The 19975-nt window shown below is 41.4% G+C and overlaps 1 protein-coding gene and 1 long non-coding RNA gene across 6 annotated transcripts in view; both read right to left on the bottom strand.

Annotated features, from left to right (window-relative positions):
• Nucleotides 1-237: 237 nt before the first annotated feature.
• The window catches only part of LOC118403120 (activin receptor type-2A-like), a 36579-nt gene continuing 16841 nt past the window's right edge, over nucleotides 238-19975 (bottom strand). Inside the window, exons 2-12 of one of the 5 annotated variants that reach the window (XM_035801601.1) lie at nucleotides 18701-18894; nucleotides 16323-16482; nucleotides 14142-14284; nucleotides 11826-11858; nucleotides 9570-9725; nucleotides 8382-8549; nucleotides 5687-5808; nucleotides 5153-5267; nucleotides 4233-4371; nucleotides 3611-3834; nucleotides 238-2420 (exon numbers count right to left, since the gene is read on the bottom strand). In XM_035801601.1, the coding sequence (XP_035657494.1) occupies nucleotides 2238-2420; nucleotides 3611-3834; nucleotides 4233-4371; nucleotides 5153-5267; nucleotides 5687-5808; nucleotides 8382-8549; nucleotides 9570-9725; nucleotides 11826-11858; nucleotides 14142-14284; nucleotides 16323-16482; nucleotides 18701-18894 (1637 nt within the window). In that variant the 3' untranslated portion in view covers nucleotides 238-2237. Of the gene's footprint in view, nucleotides 2421-3610; nucleotides 3835-4232; nucleotides 4372-5152; nucleotides 5268-5686; nucleotides 5809-8381; nucleotides 8550-9569; nucleotides 9726-11825; nucleotides 11859-14141; nucleotides 14285-16322; nucleotides 16483-17879; nucleotides 17921-18700; nucleotides 18895-19975 lie in introns of those variants that run through there. The other 4 variants (XM_035801603.1, XM_035801605.1, XM_035801602.1 and 1 more) reach the window with 4 other exon arrangements.
• On the bottom strand, nucleotides 14750-15891 carry LOC118403121. Its single transcript, XR_004829598.1, has 2 exons — nucleotides 15233-15891; nucleotides 14750-14780 (listed from the first exon to the last, which is right to left on the bottom strand). It is a non-coding gene; the product is annotated as an uncharacterized LOC118403121 (long non-coding RNA).

The following is a 19975-nucleotide window of genomic DNA, read 5'->3' as shown; positions in this document are numbered from 1 at the left end:
TTCCGCGCAATTAACAGAAGTGTGCGGTAATCTATTGTGCAATTAACTGGCTTTTGCTGTTTTATCATTAGCTGCATCTTTGCTACTTCATGCTGGAGCTACGCAAGTTACAGTATAAGTGCAATACTGGTACCTGCTACGCCATGGAACTTTAATCTTTAAGACGTCTCAAGTCAAAGTGCTATTTGTATCTTCACTTGAGTGAGTAGGAAACAAACACGAAAACACAGAGACAAACCCTTGAAAGACTATACTTTAATTGTCACAATACTGTTAACATATGGACTCTAGGAGGTATCATATTTACGTCCAAACGTAAAAATAGAGGAAAAAGTAAAAGCTACCAATTTAATTACTTGTACATGGTTACCATGGTTACCATCATCATCGTCATATTCTGCTAATCTTACATCACTTAACCTGGTGTAAATTAAAGTTAACGATGTTTCCGTGCAGTACATTATAATTACATTGAATACTTTTTGGCATAGCTTTTACAAAAGACGCTTACCGTAAACTAGGGGGAGAGAGAGAGTCAGTGTGAGGGGTGCTGAGCTACTGGTAAAATAGACGCCTGTGTATTTCAGTTATTTACAGTTGGAACATAATTCCCCCCTCCCCAAATAGCCTTCAGGTTGACCACTACATTTCTGTGTAGATCACAGCTGGACAACCTGCGTGTACAAATGCCCGGTACACGCTGTCTTTTTGTACTTCCTTCTGCAGAAGCCTACTCTTTATGAATAAAAACTCTGTCTTTCCTGTAGGACAGGTTGGCGGCAGTGCACACACTTACAGTGGGATTCCCTCCCCTCACATATACAGAAGTCTTAGCCCCCACCATTCATCTCTCCTCCTATTTTTTTCTTTTTACATTGCAAAACGGAGGGACAAGCAGTTTATTTAGTGATCGTTAATGGAGACATTGAATCGACGGAAACAGTCGAATATAAGTGGTTCTCCCGCTTTACCTGAAAAATTTGCGCCGAAGACAGCAGTTCATTGGAAAGACATAGTTCAACTCACTTCTTATTCAATATCAAACATGGCTGTAAAAATCTTAACTTTTCGTCAACAATTCATATTTCAAAAGGAAGGGTGTCATGCCCTTAGTCGTAGTGTAACTATTAGTAGTAGCGAAGTCTTTTCTTTACATATATAAGAGCATTTGTTCATATTTTTTTTTAGTGTCCGAACACTGATGTACAATATATGGCAGTTGTAGCAAATTCTCTGAGTGGAAAGCCCTGATGTATATGTCTACGGTTCTTTTTACTACTACTTTTGTCACAAGAAAGACCTTTTTTTTTCTTGGGCACGGGCTACACTTCTACCATATAATGGTAAGCACACACACAAATCTGTACAACTGTCACCCACAGCTATACAATGAAGTCTTCTTCCTCCTAGACCTACTCACACCACTGAAAAAACGAAAATCGAAAACCCATCGATCAAAGATTTACACGTAGCCATTTACATACAGTTCTCCTACTACCAAAAAATCAAAACCTCATAATAGATACAAGGATGGGTTATGACATGGAAGTTACCGGTTAGTAAGTGTAGTGACTTTCCTATCGCCAAGGAAAGATGTTCACTCTTCAACGTTAACTCCACCCAATCTACAGTCTACGTTATGCTCATCTACAAGCAAGGTTGCCCACAAAAGAAGAATGTACACTGAAGATGTTTCCAGCAATTTACAAGCGAGGACGCGGCGCTTAACCGTTCGTTAACCCCCCCTATTTCCTAACGAGAGGAGACATAAATATTTACATTGAATTATCATTATTATCATTATTATTTCCCTGGTCGTGTTGCCTGGGCCTTCAACTCTGTCTGACCATCGCACCAAGCCTCCGAATCAGCCAATCAGAGGCAAGGCATGGAGCTGAGGTATTTCCTGGTTCATAGGTCAGGGGTGAATTCCTGGCCAGGTCAGAGGTGCGTCCCTGGCTGGGTTAAAGGTCGGAGGTCAGAGGCCATTCCCTGGCTGAGGTGTATGTGTGTGTGAGTGTAGTGAGCGAGAGAGAAGAGAGAGAGAGAGAAATAACAGTGTGTGATCGTTGTCGTAATTCTTGCCCACGCTACCTGAAGGAATTAAACCGAGAGACCCCACCGCGCTTCGTATGTACACCCTCTCACGCATGTCTGAAGTCTCTGCTGTCGTACGTACATCCCCCCCCCCTTAAATCCCTCTCCTTCCGTTATCTTATATTTTGCTGAGCGTTTCCTCATAGACTGGACTCCTTGGGAGGGGTCTGCTGGTTGGTGGTGATGTCGACAGTGTTTGAGGTAGTAATGTTGACAGTTCTGCTCAGCTGACCTAACCTCTCCTCAACACACCCGGCAGACAACCGCGCCTCCGCATCGTGATCCCAGCACTCCTCGATCGTCTCACACAGGATCTCCAACCCCTGGAATAAACAAACAAACAATATAAACAATCGTCATGGTTACACAGTTGTACCCTTGGATGGTCTCACACAAGATCTCCAACCCCTGAAAGAAACAAATTGTTACATACTTGTATCAAATATCATCAGGATACATCCAATGCTTCTTGCTGTTTACAGATAGACACATACACACAGAAACATTCACACATAAACCGAAAACATAACCTTCTTGCGCCAAAAATAGTTACTCAAGCAACTGGATATGGTTTTGAAACGGTCAGACGTTTCGGAAAGAATCCACTTTCCTTCGTCAGTGACACTGAAGTGATCTGCAAGAAACAGGTCTTTTATACTCTAACTATGAATAAAGACAATTTCAGATGTCCAATAGGAAAGGTTGTAAGACAATTCAGACTGAAGACAATTTGGATTCAGAGAGGCCATATATGAGAGAATATACAATCCCACCCTCAACAGAAAAGGGGGGCTACGTATGGAACTTTCCGGCACTTGGGACATAGCACTCCACCCCCCCCCCCCCGCCCGCCAACAAAACTTTTAGCTCCTGTAACTAAAACAACAGGAGCTAATTGACTCATTTGCATTAACTGTGTCTTAGCCTTGATATCCTTTGAAATCCAAATTGTCTTCAGCTTGACTTTGGCTTAGCTTTGTTTTCTTTGGAATCCAAATTGTCTTCAGTCTGAATTGTCTTACAACCTTTCCTATTGGACATCTGAAATTGTCTTTATTCATAGTTAGAGTATAAAAGACCTGTTTCTTGCAGATCACTTCAGTGTCACTGACGAAGGAAAGTGGATTCTTTCCGAAACGTCTGACCGTTTCAAAACCATATCCAGTTGCTTGAGTAACTATTTTTGGCGTATCTTATTACCTGGATGTCTAACCTACATCGACGTATAACCTTCTTGGCGAAGGTAAAAACAACAAACCACATTTAGATCCATCCAAAGCTTCTCGAGTTATACCGTTCATAGACACACACAGCGTTACACACATACACATAATTTAAACATAATCTTCTTAGTGAAGGTAATGATAACAAGAAACCTGATTAGGATCTGTCCAAGGCTTCTCGAGTTATGCTGTTCAAAGACAGACACACACACGTGCACACACACACTCACACACACTCTCTAATGCACACTTACACACACACTAACATGGGGAAGGTAACAATAACGAACCTGATGCTTAAGCCAGGTCTCCCTGAACTGGGGGCGCATCTTCTTGTGCACCACCACCTCCTGCATGTCCTCCAGGGTGGGGTGCTGGCCAATCTCCTCTTCAAAGGGCAGCTGGTACTCATCCACAGGGCCTGGAGACAAGGGAAGGGGGACATGGATGAAGTTTAGACTTCCAGGTAATATGATTTTGTAACGAGATAGCAAATGGTACTCGTCCACAGGGCCTGAAGACAATGGAAACAGAAGAGGATCTTAACTCCGTGTTCTCACCAGGCCTTTTCATCATAGGGCCCTTTGCTGTAACCCACTGTGATTTGAGACCCTATGCTGTGTTCCAATGTTTTTGGTTGTTTTGTAAAAAGCGTTAAAAGATGCTTACACCTGTATCGCATACCACATGGATTTGCTGCACTAAGATGGCCAAGACACACAAGAGAGACTTAAAAAAAAAAGTTTTTTTTTTGCTGCTTTCTCTGCTTAGAACACAGCATTTGAACATGCACCACTGCTAATGGACTAGACTACCTGGGGCTGTATTGTTGCAGAACATATAGTAGAGCAAAAATGAGCTCTCGTTTTGTCATCCCCTTCCTTGTTAAAATAACGAAGGACGAGAACGTACCGTCGACTGCGGAGCACCGGGACACGATCTCCCAGAGCACCAGCCCGAAGGCGTACATGTCGATCCTGAGAAAAGCGTCCCTGTTGAAATTGATCGCTCCCTCCAGGACCTCGGGCGCCATGTACCTCCTCGTGCCAACCTGCGAATGATAAAACAATAACAGTTAATTAACTGTCCAACGTAGGAACTTCTACAGCTCTAACAAACTTCTGTACTTCCATCCAGAACATAAAGGAGGCCATATACGTCCTAATACTGACCATATCCTGAAGGATCAGTCACTAATGGAGATCTGTATAACCAAACCAAACCAAAGGTGACATACCAGTGCAATGGGCAAGTGGGTAGAGTGTTCAACTTGCAGTTGGTAGGTCGAAAGTTCGATCCCCGGAGCAACAACAAAGATTTTAAAATATGATATCTACCGCTTTCTCTGCTTAGCACTCAGCAAAAAGTATGGTTATTGAACAAACACCACTACCAGTGGACAGTTTTCTTTATTTGGACTACCCCCTGCTGTAGTGATTGTACAAAGTTGTGCGGTTCAGGGCTACAAAAATGGAGATGGGGGCTGCCTGATGCACCATTTGGGATGGGAAGGAATTTGAGATGGGCTTGATCCTAAAGTCACTGAGGTAGTATTTACAGGGTTTCTCCTGTCGATTGGACAGATGAGGAGGCAGACAGGCTATTTGCCTGTTTGCCTGACCTGCACATGACTTTTTATGGTGAAGGAGGGGTGTGCAATTCCTTCTCCACCCTCTCGTCTACTGGAGCACTAAGTCTCACAGGGGCAACTGTATGCAACGTGTGAGGCGGCTCCAGCAGATGCAGCTTTGTTGTTTGGAGTATCCGTCTCCTAGGAGGACTTCCAACCAAGGATGTAGGGGTATTTACAGGGTAATGAAGAAGAAACCCACCTGGCCATGCGTGTCCCCACAACTTCTGCCTGGGTCAAACTTCATAGCCAGTCCAAAGTCAGCCACCACCACCGTCAAGTCTTGCTTCAGAAGCACATTTTTACTCTTGAAGTCCCTGCAAACAAATTCAAAACATCAGCATTACAAACACAACAAAATGGCTAAAACTTTGATTGCTTAGCACAAGGTATAAGTATTAAGTGCTACATCTTTGTTATGGAGATGGCAATGTCACTGAGCTTTTAGAGCAAAATAAGAGAACTACAACTCAATAAATTTTCCAAATTGGTCTTCCAGAAAAATATTGACCGACTTCTTCTAGTATGACCTATTCTTATCTATTTTTTTCTGCTTAATTTGTACTTCAAGGAATGTAAGAAAATAGGTGTTATTATAACAGAAAATACTAAAATATGAAGAGTGGGTAGGGCTTATGGTTATTGTTTCTACATTGCTATCTATCGTCAATAAATTTTAAGATGAAATGTGTCAGAGCTCGGAAAACTACATAAGAAAGTTGTATTCCATTTGTACCTATGTGCAATGGCAGGCTTGTACTCCCCGTTCCGCCCCATCACATCGTCGTGAAGGTAGGCCAACCCGCGGGCCATGGTCTCCGCAATGTGGCACATCTCACTCCATTTCAACAAGTGGCCCTGCAGGGAAAAAAGGTCAGGGAATCTTGATATTAATTTTCATCAATTAGTAAAGTACAGACATCAAATGTGTATGTTTGGAGCTAAGTCTATAACTGGTCCAACAATACCTATCAAAGGCACAAATATGCAAATGATGCAAGACAAACACTGCTATGTTGAAATCAAAAATAAGCAAATTATATTTATAACATTGTGTAAAAGCCACAGATATGCAAATTATGTAAGCCAAACACTGACAGGTAAAAGTCACAAATATGGAAATGAGGAAATAGGCTACTCATGCAACATAAATCAGAAAAGACCATTGGTGAGACAATGTGGAGTCAAACTGACATATAAAAGACGTGATTTGGTATCTCTAGAAAGGGATAAATGCATTTTAAAGAATGTAAGTGTTTCAAAGACTCATCCTGGTCTCCAGGTTATTTCATTACATGGTACTCCTCAGGTTGGCTTCTAACATCCTCCCCCTTACTTAACACTTATTGAGAGCTCCACTGATCAATAGAAGTGGGATGGTAACACTGGTCCCCTCAACATGAACAATTGCCTTCATTCCATCAACAAATTAAGACTTAACACAGAGGTCAGTCACTTTCTTCTGATGACAGCCCTGTGTCCCAAGCTTTGAAATTTTTTAGGTCCCACTCATAGTTTGCAAGCTTATGATATGCACAAAGCATGTGAAAACACATTTTTACCTACTTCATGTAATGAAATTTCAGATATTTCGGTTGGAAATCGTAAAATTTTTGCCCGTTCCAACAAGAAACTTTCTGTCTCAGGACTACGGAAGGGTCCTGGAGATAGGCCTGGTATAGACTGTGTTACTGATACAGTAAACTCTGCAGAAACAACATCCAACCTTACCCGCCACTGTAGCAACCTTCCCCACATCTGGCTACAATATGTGGCGCATCCCAAATGCAACACAAACGTCACTTTTCATTTACATAGAGGGATTTCTAGGCTAATTAGGTTTGAAGGCTTGCAAAGACTGTTGCCCATATCGATGGGTGACTGCTTTTACATATGCACACAGGTCACTGCTGAAGAACAAGCCTTCCCTGCTTGTTTTTCTAGCTGTAGGACTAAGATTAATTTAGACGGTTCCAGACGGGAGACATAAACACGATAACAGATTTCTGGGTTCTCTGTGCACAGCGCAAGGTTTGGTACCTCCAGTGTTGGGGTCGTGTTTTCACATCAAACACATCAGATGAAGACATTTGTTATTCATTTAAGACCAGACTAATCTATTTCCATGTTTCTCTGATGTTGAAGAAATAACCAAACAGGTCAGGAACCTCGCACAGATATAAATGTTTTTGCCTTTTCAATTAACCTAGGAGAACCGCATAACTTCCAGTAGAAACAAGACAGAAGACAAGGCGTGAGTGTTGGGAGGACAAGTTGCATCTGAAACTGTGTGTACCAATTAAGATACACTTTTACTTCATGTATTATTTTTCAAACAATTATCTGACAAACAAATTACACTAGTGTGGCCTAAAGCTAAAGCTAAGTTGCCATACACCACATTGTGATGCGTAGGCCTGGCACCCATCTCTGTTGCCTAAAATCAGACCAGAAAAATAAGAATAAACATGAAAACAAAAGGCTGGGAAGAAACTAAACTGTGTATACCCTTTAGGATGAGCTAAGAGGGTCATTTTTTATCCGATAACCAACAAATTACATCAGCGATTATCAAATCACACAAAAAGGCCTGACGAAAACAAACATTAGCATCCCTTCCAACTCAAAAAGTAGAGCACTGCGTTGCGGACTCTTTTTCCTCAGAATTTGAGTGACCAAACGTTCGGTCAACTAGAGCACAGAACCTTCTGGAAATGTGATACAGCAAGTCAGTCAGTCAGTCAGAGTCTGAGTCATGCGGTGTATTACAGTACCGTTGGGGTTATACCGCCCCTTACGGGATGGCATGCCTTTTCTTCTGGCTGAATACAAGATGGAGATGCACCAGGTATCCCTTAAAATACACAGCAATTGGTCAGGAAACTTCTACCGACCTTGAGATAGTCGGTGAGCGATCAGTGCTCGTGGAAAGCGGTTAAACTGGACCTCTGGGAAGAGCGGCTAAGGCCGTCAGGGCTATTCCAGTTTAAATAACGGTCGCTGATATGATTGATTGAACTGACTTTGAGATAGTCGGTGAGCGAAAAGCGGCTAAACTGACCTTGAGATAGTCGGTGAGCGAAAAGCGGTTAAGCTGACCTTGAGATAGTCGGTGAGCGAAAAGCGGTTAAACTGACCTTGAGATAGTCGGTGAGCGAAAAGCGGTTAAACTGACCTTGAGATAGTCGGTGAGCAATAAAGCGGTTATACTGACCTTGAGATAGGCGGTGAGCGAAAAGCGGTTATACTGACCTTGAGATAGTCGGTGAGCGATCCGCGCTCGTGGAAGGCGGTGATGAGGAGACTAATACTGACCTTGAGATAGTCGGTGAGCGATAAAGCGGTTAAACTGACCTTGAGATAGTCGGTGAGCGATAAAGCGGTTAAACTGACCTTGAGATAGTCGGTGAGCGAAAAGCGGTTAGACTGACCTTCAGGTAGTCGGTGAGCGATCCGCGCTCGTGGAAGGCGGTGATGAGCCAAAGCTCCATCTCCAGCCCGTCTCCGCGCTTCTCCACAGCGATGAACTGCAGCAGGTTGTCGTGCTTCATCAGCTGGGTGGTGAAGATGTCCTGCTCGTTCAGCCAGGAGGCCTTGTCCTGGGGGGAAACAAGGTTCAACAATACATGAGACAAAGCTTCTCCACCCTGCTCATTCAGCCAGGAGGCCTTGTCCTGGGGGGGAAACAAGGTTCAACAATACATGAGATCTGCCCGTTCAGCCAGGAGGCCTTGTCCTGGGGGGGAACAAGGTTCAACAATACATGAGACAAAGCTTCTCCACTCTGCTCATTCAGCCAGGAGGCCTTGTCCTGGAATCATACAACATAGGACAAAAGATGAGAGGAGGGAAAATGTGTCCTGGAAGGAAACAAAGTTCAACAATACATGAGACTGACCCTAACCTCCCATTGTAAATATTGTAGATAAATGTTGATGCTATGCACTTTATCTTACACCATGTATATATAAAAGTTTTCTTTTGTGTCCTTGTTCACTTCCATTTGTATGGTCTGTTTTTGTCAGCAGCACAAAGGGAGAAGAAAACATTTTAGAGCAATGCTAAGAAAACTTTTTTTTTTTTTTTTTTTTTTTACTCAATGGTCACCTCGTAACAAGGCCTGAAGGCCACTCAAGGTTACGGGTTACATGATTGGAACTGTAACAGCAACTCTTCGCCCTAGGTCAGAAACATCATGATTGAGACCAGCCCAATTGCTCACTATGAGTGAGGACTAACTGACCCAATAGGCGAAGCAGGGGTTACGAGGGCAACTAGCAACAAAAGGCCACAAGTTTAACAATCCATGACTTTGACTTTATTCAGATCCACAATCAGCTTGACAAGCTGGAGATCAGCAATCAGACCTGAACGACATTCTGCAATGTCCAATCCTTGCAAGACAGGGATGAACGGACGCTAAACCAGACAGTGAGTGTGAGTGAGCTTACACCGTGCGACGTACCTGTAGTGGAAATATCTTCACAGCCACATACTCGTTGAGCAGTTGTGCTTTCCAGACGGCTCTGAACAGCCTCTCCCAAACACACACACACTCACACTCGCACACACACACTCACACTTGCACACACACACTCAATAACAATAACATGACGTACCTGTAGTGGAAATATCTTCACAGCCACATACTCGTTGAGGAGCTGTGCTTTCCAGACCGCTCCGAACCGGCCCCGGGCCTTCACTTCCAACAGCTGTAGTGGGCGCAGTCCCAGCAGGGGGGAGGGGGGCGGCGGCAAGGGGTCCTGGGTGGGGATCTGGGGAGAGGAGGACAGAGATGAAGCATTACAATATTACAGGACTCCACTCGTATGCATGAACATGTGTACCAGACAAGCTTGTACACACACACATACACATACACACACACATATACACGCATGTACACAAACTGGGGAGAGGAGGGCAGAGATGAAGTATTACAATATTACAGGACTCCACTCGTATGCATGAACATGTGTACCAGACAAGCTTGTACACACAGACATACACATACACACACACATATACACGCATGTACACAAACTGGGGAGAGGAGGGCAGAGATGAAGTATTACAATATTACAGGACTCCACTCGTATGCATGAACATGTGTACCAGACAAGCTTGTACACACAGACATACACATACACACACACATATACACGCATGTACACAAACTGGGGAGAGGAGGGCAGAGATGAAGTATTACAATATTACAGGACTCCACTCGTATGCATGAACATGTGTACCAGACAAGCTTGTACACACAGACATACACATACACACACACATATACACGCATGTACACAAACTGGGGAGAGGAGGGCAGAGATGAAGTATTACAATATTACAGGACTCCACTCGTATGCATGAACATGTGTACCAGACAAGCTTGTACACACAGACATACACATACACACACACACACACATATACGCGCATGTACACAAACTGGGGAGAGGAGGGCAGAGATGAAGTATTACAGGATAAATGGAGCGCTTTGACATAACATGAATCCACTTGTACGCATGAACATCTGCACCAAGACATGCATGTATATATATTGCAAGCATACACACAGTCACTCTCTCAAGTACACATGCACACACACACACACACACACACACACACATACACACACGTAAATCCACACATAATACACTCACATACACACAAACTCACACTCGCACGCACACACGCACACCACACACATAGACCAAAGACGATTGTGATTGAAGTTGTGTGCCATTCTTAGCAGGCTCTAGGAGATGCTACAAGTTGCACACCAAGCACACAACTTCCCCACACCTCTTCTATGTTCATCATTAAAATCAATTCTAAACTCAGCACAGACAGTCTCTACACCCAGTAAAACACTCAAATCAGACATGGGGTCCTGGATTTCTTTTCTTAATGCAAAGGTACTTAGAAGTTGGAAAATTAGGCAATAAATACTGTTCTTGTTACAATTTTTTAAAACAGATATCCTAACAAAACTTAAATTTGGGTTTGATGTATGAAAAGTATACACAACTTCTGTCTTTGCAACAGAAAGACAGAATAAATGTCATGAAATCCAGGAATTAACGCAGAAAATTGGCATGGAATGGCACAACTGTAACAAATCATCAGCATATTTGCTTCAAAAGAAGAAGAAAATCGTTTATAACAAAGCTTAAGGACTAATAGCAAAAGGCCACCTCAATTTAATTGGTTGGATCTCGGATTTGGAAAAAAAAAAAAGGAAAATAAACTCGAAAAAGAATCTGAAGTTTCTGTAACCTGATACAGAGTTTCATGGAAAGAATAGTTTAATTTTTCTCTGAGGCCTAGGAAAAAAATTGTGTTTCCTGTTTCTTGACCTATCCTAGAAGAACCTGCCGACCCTAGCCTTTTTTGAGTGGGCAGTGGAGTCACATAGCTTCCAGTTATAATTTTCATTCAGCCTGCTTCCTATTGAAGTTAAAGGAAGGATAAATGTATTCACGGATTTCTAACCATTATGCACAAAATGTAAGTGTGACATTGGAAATATCAGTGTGCTTGTGCATTTCAGTTTTACTTCAGTTAAACTGTACACGTGAAGTATCAACAAAGAGTTTGGGTCAAAGAAAAAGATAATCCCTACCTACTGACCCAAATCTTTTCAGGAATGAAACAGGAAACACAGCATTTCTCCTTGGCCTGAGTTAGTGTTCATCTTGCTAAATTTTTCCCTTTTATGTCCGAAAAACCAAGGAAATAAATTGATTGTGGCCTTCACGTAAGCAAGTATTTTGCGCCAGCGTAAAAACGACACGCAAAGGGGCGTTCTAGCAACACTGACTGATCACAACGACAGAGAGCGAAGCTACGAAGGTAACGTCGTCCCCTACCTGAACATGTTCGGTCTTGTGCCGTGTAAAACACTGTGAGAACAAGCAAAATCTTAGTTTTGCTTGCCGTATACTTCTTTCAGCAAAGGAAGTCTTACTCATAAAGGTTTGTTTGCTGTCACATAACTAAGGTGTAAGCTAGAGTCTGCCATATTGGCATGTTGAATATCTATGTGATTTTAAAGATCACATGAAGATAGTCTTACCATGAAGATAGTCTCCCCATGTTTTTTTCCCCTCCAAATCTTTATAAACGTTCCGGCTATAATTCAGGGTTCTCCCCAGAGGGTGGAATAAGGGAGGCCCTCCACTATACTCTCAGCCAGCTCCACTATACTATTTTTCAAATTTAGTGTGTTTCTTCCCTATTTTCTTTGTTAGCTTTGCTAAAATTAATGACAATTCACAGATTTTTGTGCCAAGTGGCATCACTTTTGTGAGCCAGCATTGTCTGCAAAAACTTGTGAATGAGCAATGATCAAAACAATAGTCGTTTTGCCACTTCACAACAAAGGAATCACTATAATATGTTATACTTGTAGTATTTGACACCCTCTGTCATTGCAAATGAACCCATTTTCATGAAAGCGCAGTGCGTTGGTTTGGATTATTTTTGACAGCCCCTCCACTATACTAAAATATTCTGGGGAGAACCCTGCAATTACTTCTTAGAGTGTGATGACCTAAATTAAAAATGACTGTGACGGCTTGGTTTTGACTGTTTGGAACTTGATATGCTGTTAGTGTCTTTTGTTTCCTAAGCATTTTTATGAAATCACTGAGAGATCAACTATGATAATAACTAGATAAATGAAATACTGTAAATGCAGTAACTTTTGCAGTGGATTAATGCTCACGGTTTTCTTGGCGGCCGCTTCACCGCGAAATTTAAAACTACCGCCAACATTTTTCCATAACAGTAAGAGACTACAATGTATGGTGCTACCGCGAAATTAAAACCACCACAAAAAGGCTATTTTCCTGCTACCGCGAAATTAAAACCACCACAAAAAGGCTATTTTCCTGCTACCGCGAAATTAAATCTCTGCAAACTTAAATGCATTTACAGTATTCAAACTAGCCACACAAACTTTGCGGCACCGTCCATTTCTTAATAACTTGACATGAAGTGCTAACACCTTAACACCTAGTAGGGGGAAATATGGGAAGTACAAGGCTATAAGTATCAAACTTAAAGGGGTCTTTCTGGATTTCTTTTCATGAATACGAAAAGAGATTAAGAAAAAAGGCTAGATACCTGTATGTAGAATCTAGTAGTATGTCTTAAGTGTGCCATTCAACATCTTCTGCTATGTATTTTGAATCAAATAAGCTCTTCTGACTTGTTTCCTAAAAATTTGAAATCTGACATTTTCAGTTATCCCCCTACTTCAACATACGCTAGGTAAGAAATGCAAGTAAAAACTTGACCTTCTTGGCAAGACAAGAAACAAGACGTAACCATAGTTCTTTCCCCAGGAAAATCCCTTGAGACAGTTTCTAAAGGTGCAATCTCACTGCACTTGCGTCAAGCTTGCGACACTGCGGGGTTCGAAAGATATTCAACGAATTTCAGAGACAAAGAATGAGTTTTTGTACTTTTTGTGTATTTTGTCATCTTCTAAGTCATACTCTTAGGCCACACCAATTTAATTTCTTGGTTCACGGATTCGCTCGCTCCTATTTTTTGGAAAAAAAAAAATAAAAATAAAAATTATCACTCAGCAAATTTTCACCATTAATGAAGCCATTCACCAACTTTCTGGTGTAGCAAACATAAAAACTGACACTACTTTTGTAATTTTCAATGAACAGGTGCTGTTACTGTACAGTAATAGTGTTTTTGTACTTTTTTCAAGCTGAAAACTTTTTATTCTTTATGTTTTGGATTAGCCCTTACCTTTACCCCAACCATTTTATAATTTTTATTTTTATTTTAATTTCGCCCTCTCGCTCCATATTTTAAAAAAAAATCTGTGAACCAAGAAATTAAATTGGTGTGGCCTTACGTGCTACTTAATATCTAATCATCAAAAATCGCAAAAAATAGCAAAACAGCGACACAGTGAACGAACCCCGCAGAGAAGCAAGCTTGACGCAAGTGCAGTGAGAGTGCACCTTAAGGGTGTACTATACGACACTGCTAACAGTTCTTTTCCCAGGAAAATCCCTTGAGACAGTTTCTAAGCGTGTACTGCAAGTGTTTTTGATTGTTTTGTTATCTTAAATGGACTCCAGGAAGAATAGATTTTCTGAGTATATTGTAAAGTCTAATGGAGTTTGAAATAAACAAACAAACAAACAAACAGTGCTTACCTGTATGTGCTCGGACTTGTGCCGCTTGTACATGTAGAAGGTAACGGCCACGACCAGAGCGATCCCACAGATCGGGAACAGGGAGTACATCAGCGAACGGAACAACTCCTTGCTGTTGTCTACCGGAACAGTGCGCGGCGTTTCTGGAAAAATAATAGCAACAATCATCGTCATCATCGTTTGGCTGCAGCGCAGGCGACTGCAAGCCTTCTCCAGTTCTGCCTATCAGCAGCGAGCTGGCGAAGCTGCCTGGGGGTGATTTGGCTGTGACGGTCTCCCATTAGCCGCTGGACGTACTGTAGATAAGTAGTAGTATAAGTAGTAGTATATATTAATAGTAATATGTATGTAACAACAATATAAAAAAACAAGTTAGGTGTTTGCTTATACTACTTTTTTTTTCTTTCCTCTACTTCTATTTGAGTCCGAGAAGCAACAATTTTTGTCTTTTTCTTTGCTTCCCTCATTTTCTCTGTCTCGGAACCTACAAATTCTTTCTGTCTTTCTTTCTACCTATTTTTATTTTTTCCCTTCCCACCTCCTTTTTCCTATGTCTGGGAACCTACAAGTTCTTCCTTACTCTCTCTTTCTTTCTTTCTCTCTCTCTCTCTCTCTCTCTTTCTACACAGATCCTGAAACCTACAATCCCACTGCAGGAGCCTACACGATCAGGTTTACGTGGCCTTACGTGCCCTGGCTCCACAGTCAACAACCCCCACATTCTATCCTGTGCCTGGGAACCAACAAATTTAGTCTTTCATTTCTTCTTTCCCTCCATTTTATCTAAGTTTGGTAACCAACAAGTGCTTTTTCTTTTCCTTCTTTCTCTCTCTCTTTCTTTCTTTTCTCCCTTCCCTCCTTTTTTAAAGTCTGTAAACCTACAACTTCTTTCTTTCTTTCTTTCCTTCCTTTTTTCTTTCCTCAAACCTACAATCCCACTGCAGTAGCCTACACGATTAGGTTTACGTGGCCTTACGTGCCCTGGCACCACAGTCAACAACACCCCACATTCTCACTTTCATCCTGTGCCTGGGAATCAACAAATTCAGTCTTTCTTTCCTCCCTTCCTTCCTTTCTTTCTTTCCTCAAACCTACAATCCCACTGCAGTAGCCTACACAATCAGGTTTACGTGGCCTTACGTGCCCTGGCTCCACAGTCAACAACACCCCACATTCTCACTTTCATCTGGGACCAGACCAGACTAATACAGTCCAAATGTCGCCTGTATTTTTATACCAAACTCTGCTCCACACAGGAACAGTCCAGGCTGTGTGTGAGAGGCTTCTGCATTGCAGGGGTAACGATACTGCCCCAGCTGAGGCTACCTCACACTGTTTCTGTAGGTGTTAAGCTTCATTCCTGGCTAATAAGCTGGATTCAGTGTTCAAATACATTTTTCAGTCAGGTTGCCTGAGTCAACAGCCAAGTTGTGCCATCCACATTTCAGGTTGCCCCACTTATAAGTTATTACTTTCTTCAAGTCACATAGTTTCCAGTTGGAATTTTTATTCAGCCTTCTTCCTATTGAAGTAAAAACCCTGCTTGTCCTATCTTATGAAGGAGAAATGTGTCCATTATGTACAAAATTAGAGTTTGGTGTTGAAAGACAAGTGCTCTCATGCATTTCAGTTCACTTTGTTCAACTGTATTGTATCACTATAGCTTGGGCAAACAAATAATAATCCCTCCTACCAACCCTAATTTTTTTCAGGATTGAAACAGGAAAAACAACATTTTCCTTCCTTTTCATTTTTTTATTATTATTGCCTTAATAAAACAACAACATCAAACAAACATACAGGGATCGAAATACTTTTTTTTCGCTACATGCAAAATTGCAAGTTGGCAAAAATTTTACGTGCAATTTGAAAAATTTACATGCAAAATACAACTAGGCGGCGATGGCGATGAGTATCGCTAGCTTGAATCAGTGAATTTTGATTACATCTACAGTAGTAAAGTTACCGGAGAAAGTTACTGGCAAAAACAAGAAAGGATAAAGACACACATTCATTTGTCTTTTTGTGTAAGAGTAGGGGGTCTAATTCCTCAGTATTTTTCCAATAGGCCAGGTATTTTCAACATGCAAGATTGCAAGTTCAGAACAATTTTACATGCAAATCTCAAAAATTATGTGCAAATTGCAAGTTAAGTATGTGTATTTCGAACCCTGAACATACCTGCAGTTGATCTATCAGGCTGTGGTATGGGAAGGTGGTCAAAGTGCTGATTACAGAGGTTCCCCTCGCAGCAACAGTAGAACATTCCCTTCTCTGGTGCCTCATCATGTTCATAGCACTCCGACTTGTCATAGCAGTCATTGTCATCCAACCAGCAACCCTGTAACAACACAAGTTATAAAACTTGTCATAGCAGTCATTGTCATCCAACCAGCAACCCTGTAACAACACAAGTTATAAAACTTGTCATAGCAGTCATTGTCATCCAACCAGCAACCCTGTAACTTAGTTTATTTAGAATGGTTGAGTCCCCCCCTCACTGATGGAACAGTCGACGCATGCGGACTGAGGCTTGGGGGGCACTCCGGTACGAGACCATCTGAGTGAATACACATTGTCACCAAAGTGATCTACATCTGTGTGGAAAGGCGTGAGTTATTCCCTAGTATAAGAGGGATCGGAGTCCAGTTAACAGTAACAACACAAGTTATAAAACTTGTCATAGCAGTCATTGTCATCCAACCAGCAACCCTGTAACAACACAAGATAGAAGACTTGTCATAGCAGTCATTGTCATCCAACCAGCAACCCTGTAACAACACAAGTTATAAAACTTGTCATAGCAGTCATTGTCATCCAACCAGCAACCCTGTAACAACACAAGATAGAAAACTTGTCATAGCAGTCATTGTCACAACACAAGATAGAAAACTTAGTAACACTCTTGACTGTCGTAACAGTCATTGTCATCCAACCAGCAACCCTGTAACAACACAAGTTATAAAACTTGTCATAGCAGTCATTGTCATCCAACCAGCAACCCTGTAACAACACATGTTATAAAACTTGTCATAGCAGTCATTGTCATCCAACCAGCAACCCTGTAACAACACAAGTTATAAAACTTGTCATAGCAGTCATTGTCATCCAACCAGCAACCCTGTAACAACACAAGTTATAAAACTTGTCATAGCAGTCATTGTCATCCAACCAGCAACCCTGTAACAACACAAGTTATAAAACTTGTCATAGCAGTCATTGTCATCCAACCAGCAACCCTGTAACAACACAAGTTATAAAACTTGTCATAGCAGTCATTGTCATCCAACCAGCAATCCTGTAACAACCCAAATCTTAGGTCAATGGGAGAAATTCAAGGGACTGACAAAAAGTAAGCAAAATGGCCAGGTGGTTGCTATGCAAAGGTGGTCGCTAATATAGGTTTGACTAAAAAAATGCCCTCACCTTGATGAGGGTTATAACAGTACTACTTTTTCATAAAATCCTTTTTCCTAAAATCTTATCAGAAAAATCTCACCTTTTTAATGACAGTTACAACATTGGAGTAATTTTTTCCCAAAATCTCTATAAGACAAAAGAGAACCTCGCCTACTTGACGGTTATAACATTGGACTTGTTTTCCTCTAAATTTTACAACAAAAGATTAGTACCACACATCATAGCCCAATGTCTCTCCATGGACAAAGAGAGAAATAAGTAGTAACTTAAACGAAAGATTGCCCTTATCTAAAATCTACACAAAGAAAGTAATCTTACCTTCTTGACGAGGGTTATAACGTTGGGGACTCATTTTCAAAAGTGTGTAACAGTGGCTCCTCTTGCCAAGGGTTATAACGCTTTTAAAAATCTACATGCACAAAGAAAGTAATCTCACCTTCTTGACGAGGGTTATAACGTTGGACTCGTTTTTCCAGAGTGCGTAACAGTGGCTCCTCTTGCCAAGGGTTATAACGCTTTTAAAAATCTACATGCACAAAGAAAGTAATCGTACCTTCTTGACGAGGGTTATAACGTTGGACTCGTTTTTCCAGAGAGCGTAGCAGTGGCTCCTTTTGCCAAGGATTATAACGCTTTTAAAAATCTACATGCACAAAGAAAGTAATCTCACCTTCTTGACGAGGGTTATAACGTTGGACTCGTTTTTCCAGAGAGCATAGCAGTGGCTCCTTTTGCCAAGGATTATAACGCTTTTAAAAATCTACATGCACAAAGAAAGTAATCTCACCTTCTTGACGAGGGTTATAACGATGGGGACTCATTTTCCAAAGTGTGTAACAGTGGCTCCTCTTGCCAAGGGTTATAACGCTTTTAAAAATCTACATGCACAAAGAAAGTAATCTCACCTTCTTGACGAGGGTTATAACGTTGGACTCGTTTTTCCAGAGTGCGTAACAGTGACTCCTCTTGCCAAGGGTTATAACGCTTTTAAAAATCTACATGCACAAAGAAAGTAATCTCACCTTCTTGACGAGGGTTATAACGTTGGACTCGTTTTTCCAGAGTGCGTAACAGTGACTCCTCTTGCCAAGGGTTATAACGCTTTTAAAAATCTACATGCACAAAGAAAGTAATCGTACCTTCTTGACGAGGGTTATAACGTTGGACTCGTTTTTCCAGAGTGCGTAACAGTGGCTCCTCTTGCCCTCCTCCTGTTGCTGCTCGTCCTTACACATGACGAACCTGGAGGTGCTGTTACAGTTCTCCTGGTTCTCACACTCTGAGTTGTCGTAGAACTCACATGTCGTGTCCACGGCAGCACACAGGCTAAGCCCTGGGGAAACACACACGGACACATTGGTTTAATTTCTTGTCTCGGTTTAATTTCTTGACTTTTTGTTTGCTTGGCCATAGCCAAGTCAACACAAAGAAAACACTGAGATCCGAGACCTCAAAACTCCTTGAAGAGGTTTTTAGAGGTTTTCATACAAAGTTATGAATTTGTATTTCTCTGTCTCTGTCAGCAGGGCAAGCCCTTTGTAATAGACAAAGCTTAGTTGGGCAGCCCTGGCTGTGTGTGCTGAACAGCCAAACCAGTAAATAGATGAATTAAAACAGGAGCATATAGGTACATATCATTGGATAAGGTATATATATATATAAAGAGAGAGATCATTGATATATAGAGATATATCAACAGATATGGACACACTCACAAACATGCAAAACTATACCTTCATTTTTCATGGAGGTAATAAACAAAATATACTACAGTACTAACAACCACATCGGGCAAACACACAGGGAAAACATCTTTAGTCATTTCCTCCATCGCTTCCTACGCTACTTGGATGCGCAAGTAGCATTTTGAACCCTGCTGAAAAACCTGTGAGCTCAAGCATTGGATTTGAAAACCACTTTAGAATGGTTTCGCTACATGACCAGTCCTGTGTCAACCCCTAACTAAAGCCAATCAAAAACCAAGGTCAAGTAAAGTAACAAGTCTTCAAGAGCAAAAGCAAGGTCACATCTTCAAGTGGACTCCGAACTCAAAAGAGCGTTTGGTAAAGAGGTTTATACAATGTATCAATATACTGATTGAAATTGCCTTCTTAATTTTTCCAATGCATTATAAGGCCACACCAATTTAATTTCTTGGTTCACGGATTTTTTCATAAAAAATATGGAGCGAGAGGGCGAAATAAAAATAAAAATTGTAAAATGGTTGGGGTAAAGGTAACGGCTAATCCTAAACATAAAGAAAAATGTTTTCAGCTTGAAAAACTATTTTTGTACAGTAACAGCACCTGTACCCGCACTTTAAGGAGCTTATAATATAAAGGCCAATTTGCTATACCAGAAAGTTGGTGAATGGTTTCATTAATGGTGAAAATTTGCTGAGTGGTAATTTTTAT

This window comes from Branchiostoma floridae, chromosome 16, assembly GCF_000003815.2.
Source record: "Branchiostoma floridae strain S238N-H82 chromosome 16, Bfl_VNyyK, whole genome shotgun sequence".
NCBI classification, from domain to species: domain Eukaryota; kingdom Metazoa; phylum Chordata; class Leptocardii; order Amphioxiformes; family Branchiostomatidae; genus Branchiostoma; species Branchiostoma floridae.
Note: the sequence above shows the minus strand (reverse complement) of the source record. Positions and strands in the feature narration are given on the sequence as shown.